The sequence below is a fragment of the Myotis davidii genome, unplaced genomic scaffold (genome assembly GCF_000327345.1).
Source record: "Myotis davidii unplaced genomic scaffold, ASM32734v1 scaffold609, whole genome shotgun sequence".
NCBI lineage: Eukaryota > Metazoa > Chordata > Mammalia > Chiroptera > Vespertilionidae > Myotis > Myotis davidii.
Window position 1 is genome coordinate 1,522,529 of NW_006300164.1, and position 3,438 is coordinate 1,525,966.

A 3,438-nucleotide genomic window follows, 5' to 3' on the forward strand; every position below is an offset into this window, starting at 1 on the left:
TGAGCTCCGTCCTCCCTGCAGGAGGCTGACTTCATCCCCTTCGCGGTGCTGAACATGATGATGGGCGGCGGCGGCTCCTTCTCGGCTGGCGGACCCGGCAAGGGCATGTTCACCCGGCTCTACCTCAACGTGCTCAACAGGTGAGCGGCGCCTGCCCCTCACCATCCCCAGGGCCATAGGCCCAGCTGAGGGCGTCTCACCTCCAGGTGTCTCTCCTGTCCCTGCAGGCACCACTGGATGTACAACGCCACCGCCTACCACCACAGCTACGAGGACACGGGGCTCCTGTGCATCCATGCCAGCGCCGACCCCAGACAGGTGAGGCCCAGGCCGGTGAGGCCAGCTGCCGCAGGGCATCCCAGGCGAGCTGTGCAAACAACTCTCGCCTTGGCCTCATGCCTCCCTCGCAGGTTCGAGAAATGGTGGAGATCATCACCAAGGAGTTCATTTTAATGGGCGGGACTGTGGATGTGGTAAGCACGGCCCCAACCCCGTGACCCCATCCAAGGCTGCGCTTGTCCCATGGGGGGCCCTCCCTGGATGTCACTGGGCACCCGGTCTGCTTGCCCCTGGCTGACCCCGTGCGTCTCCTGGCTGCCTGAGGTCCTTGGCTCTGCTGACAGATGCCGCATGCAAGGCGGGTCCCTCCCGCCCCTGCGGGCGAGGCAGAGCAGCCCCGTGCGCAGCCCTGCCAGCCCTCCTGGCTTCTCCTTCTCAGCTCCTCCGGCTCTAGCCCCGCGCTTGATGCCTTATGTGTTCAGAAGCCTCGTTACTTCCTGGTCCAGAACTGGCACAAAGGACACATTTTACACGCACATACACACGCATGCGCACAAGTACCATACATGCCCAGCGTGCAGGCCCCGTCCTCTGGGGGTCGGTGCACGTGCTTCACCTCAGGTCACACTTTCTGCAGCCCCTGTAGCCTCGCATGGCCCCTCTCTGAGCAGAAAGAAGCGTCACTCCAAGCGGAGGGGCTTGAAGTCACTGGCGGGTCCACAGGGCCCTGCTGGGCAGGCAGTGCTCCCCGATGGGAGGCCCCGAGGTCGCCTTCAGTATTTGCCTGAAGTGCAATCGTGAAGCGCCCGTCCTGAACGGGCAGCTGCTTTACTTAGAAATGACACAACTTCCAGCCAGTCTGTCAGGACTCGCTCTGCAAAGTCTGTCGGGTCCCAGAGCTATCGGGCCACCTGCCTCCCAGCTGCCTCTATCCTCGAACCCCAGGCCGGACTCCCTTGTACCACTCACCTCTGGTCAGAAGGGCTCCTGGAATGGAGCTGGTAGCTGGGCTGTCCCCTCAGCGTTGGGCCGGGAGCACGGTGGGCAGGGCCTGGGGCCCGGGGAGCCGTCTGCCTCAGCGCTGACCTTGGGCCGGGACACCCTTCCGAGCCACTCGGTGGCTGGAGTGCCTGGCTGACAGCACGCCGGGCTGTCGACCTCAGGTGGAGCTGGAGCGAGCCAAGACGCAGCTGATGTCCATGCTCATGATGAACCTGGAGGCCAGGCCCGTGATCTTTGAGGACGTGGGGAGGCAGGTGCTGGCGACCCGCTCCAGGAAGCTGCCCCACGAGCTGTGCGCGCTCATCCGTGAGTACGGGCGCGGCCGGGCTGGGAGGGACCTGCCTGGTGTGCGGAGGCTGCGGCTCTAACCACGGGGCCCTGTGGCGCGGGCGGCGGGTGTCTCGGCCCCAGGTGTCTGTGGCCTCTCACACGTGGCCTCCAGGGGGCTCGGACGTCCTCTGCTGAGGGCCCGGTTTTACTTGCTTGTGCGGCTTAGGGCACAGTTTCTTAGCTTTGTGATGCCCAAGGGGTCTGTGACCCAGAGGTCGGCACTCTGTTGTGAGGTGAGTCGCCTGGTGTGAAGCTGGTACCGTTTGCAGTGTCCCCTGGGCTTGGAGTCCTGGGGGGCCCCTCAGACCCTCGAGAATGAGGGGGCTCCACCTTCCTGTGGCCTCGTCTTCTGCAGCAAAGCCAGCACTGCTGGTGCGTTGCCGGGTGGCTCCTGGCTTCTCCGCCCAGGCTCAGCGTGTGGCCTCTGCCACGTTCCTCCCTCAGGCCATGCACTCGGAGTGGGGGGCTTCTGTCTCTGCTGACACACCAGCTTTTCCCCCGAATTCCTCCTGGGGGGCATGTCCGGTTGCATTTGGAAACATGGACACTTCCCCGTCGCTAAGCGAAGCCAAGCCCGCGTCCGTCCTTCGCCCCGGCTCACGGGCAGTCCCCACAGCTGCTCCTGACACTCTGAGTCCCGCTCCTCTCCCTGGTGGCGGCAGATGAGCGGCCTGGAGGCCGGGACCAGCAGTGTCAGGCCTTCCCGTCCCTGTCCCCGTGCCAGGTGACGTGAGGCCAGAGGACATCAGGCGAGTGGCCTCGAAGATGCTGCGTGGGAAGCCGGCGGTGGCTGCCCTGGGCGACCTGAGCGACCTGCCCAGCTACGAGCACATCCAGGCGGCGCTGTCCAGCAGAGACGGGCGCCTGCCCAGGACCTACCGGCTCTTCCGGTAGAGGCTGTTGGCACACGTTTCTTTGGAGGTGAATTTAGTGCAAGGACTGAGCGCTGCGAACCGCAGGACGCTTCTCCGCAGGGTGAACGCACACGCCGACGCGGCCGCACTCAGCGCCCTCAGGACTACGCGTGCCTCCCGCACTCCACTCGGCCGGGTGGTGTGCAGAAGGCTCCGGCCACAAAGCGCCTTGTCAGTGCCAGGGCGTGGCCCGGGCACGCTGCCTGTTTCATGGCGCGGCTGTGCACCTGGGCTGTCAGCCGATGTCATCAGTTGCATTGGTGTCCTCACCCTTGATTTAGGACAGGTCGTTCCAGGCCGTTGGAATTTTCTAGAACAAGGCAGGGACGTGCCTGCCCCCTGTCCCCCGATAGGCCTTCTGTTTGATCCAGCATTGCCAAGCCGCTTGCCCTCATTGGAAGATGGGCTCTGACTTCAGGTGTCGGCGCACGGGGTGGGAGGGGCTTCTTGGGCTTGGTGGTCGGGATCACCTTTTAAAAGGTGGGAGACGGGAGCTGTACGTTCCGAAGGGAAAGGTTTGTGCTTCTCAAACTCCAGTTCCCATAGAAGCCCCAGGTTCCACATGGGAACCCTGAGTCCCCCGGGTAGCTCTAGGCCACCACAGTGTAGAGGGCAGCGTCCTGGCACAGCCATGGGGCACTGGAGGAGAGGGGCCTCCATGTCATCTTTCCTGTGACCCCAGGCAGCCTGGCTCTGCCGTACCAGGGGGTGTGTGTGTGTGGGGGGGGGGGAGGGGGGGTGAGGAATCAAATAAACACGTCCGCGTTACTTCTGTCTGCAATCGACTGTTTTGCAGGGCCTGTCAGTTACTTTACAACACACCCCAGTGTAGGCGCCTGGTGGGGCATGTCGGCCCACTGTCCTTCCACTGTCCTCCGTCCACGGGGGCCGGCGGGAGCCCCGGGGTCGGGGG

General features: G+C 64.3%; 1 protein-coding gene across 1 annotated transcript in view; it reads left to right on the plus strand.

The window, feature by feature from the left end:
* The window catches only part of PMPCA (peptidase (mitochondrial processing) alpha), a 9,837-nt gene extending 6,544 nt beyond the window's left edge, over positions 1–3,293 (plus strand). The window contains 5 exon segments of the mRNA XM_015572378.1: positions 22–140; positions 228–318; positions 411–473; positions 1,443–1,587; positions 2,336–3,293. Coding sequence (XP_015427864.1) covers positions 22–140; positions 228–318; positions 411–473; positions 1,443–1,587; positions 2,336–2,505 — 588 coding nt within the window. The 3' untranslated portion in view covers positions 2,506–3,293.
* The last annotated feature ends 145 nt before the right edge of the window (positions 3,294–3,438 follow it).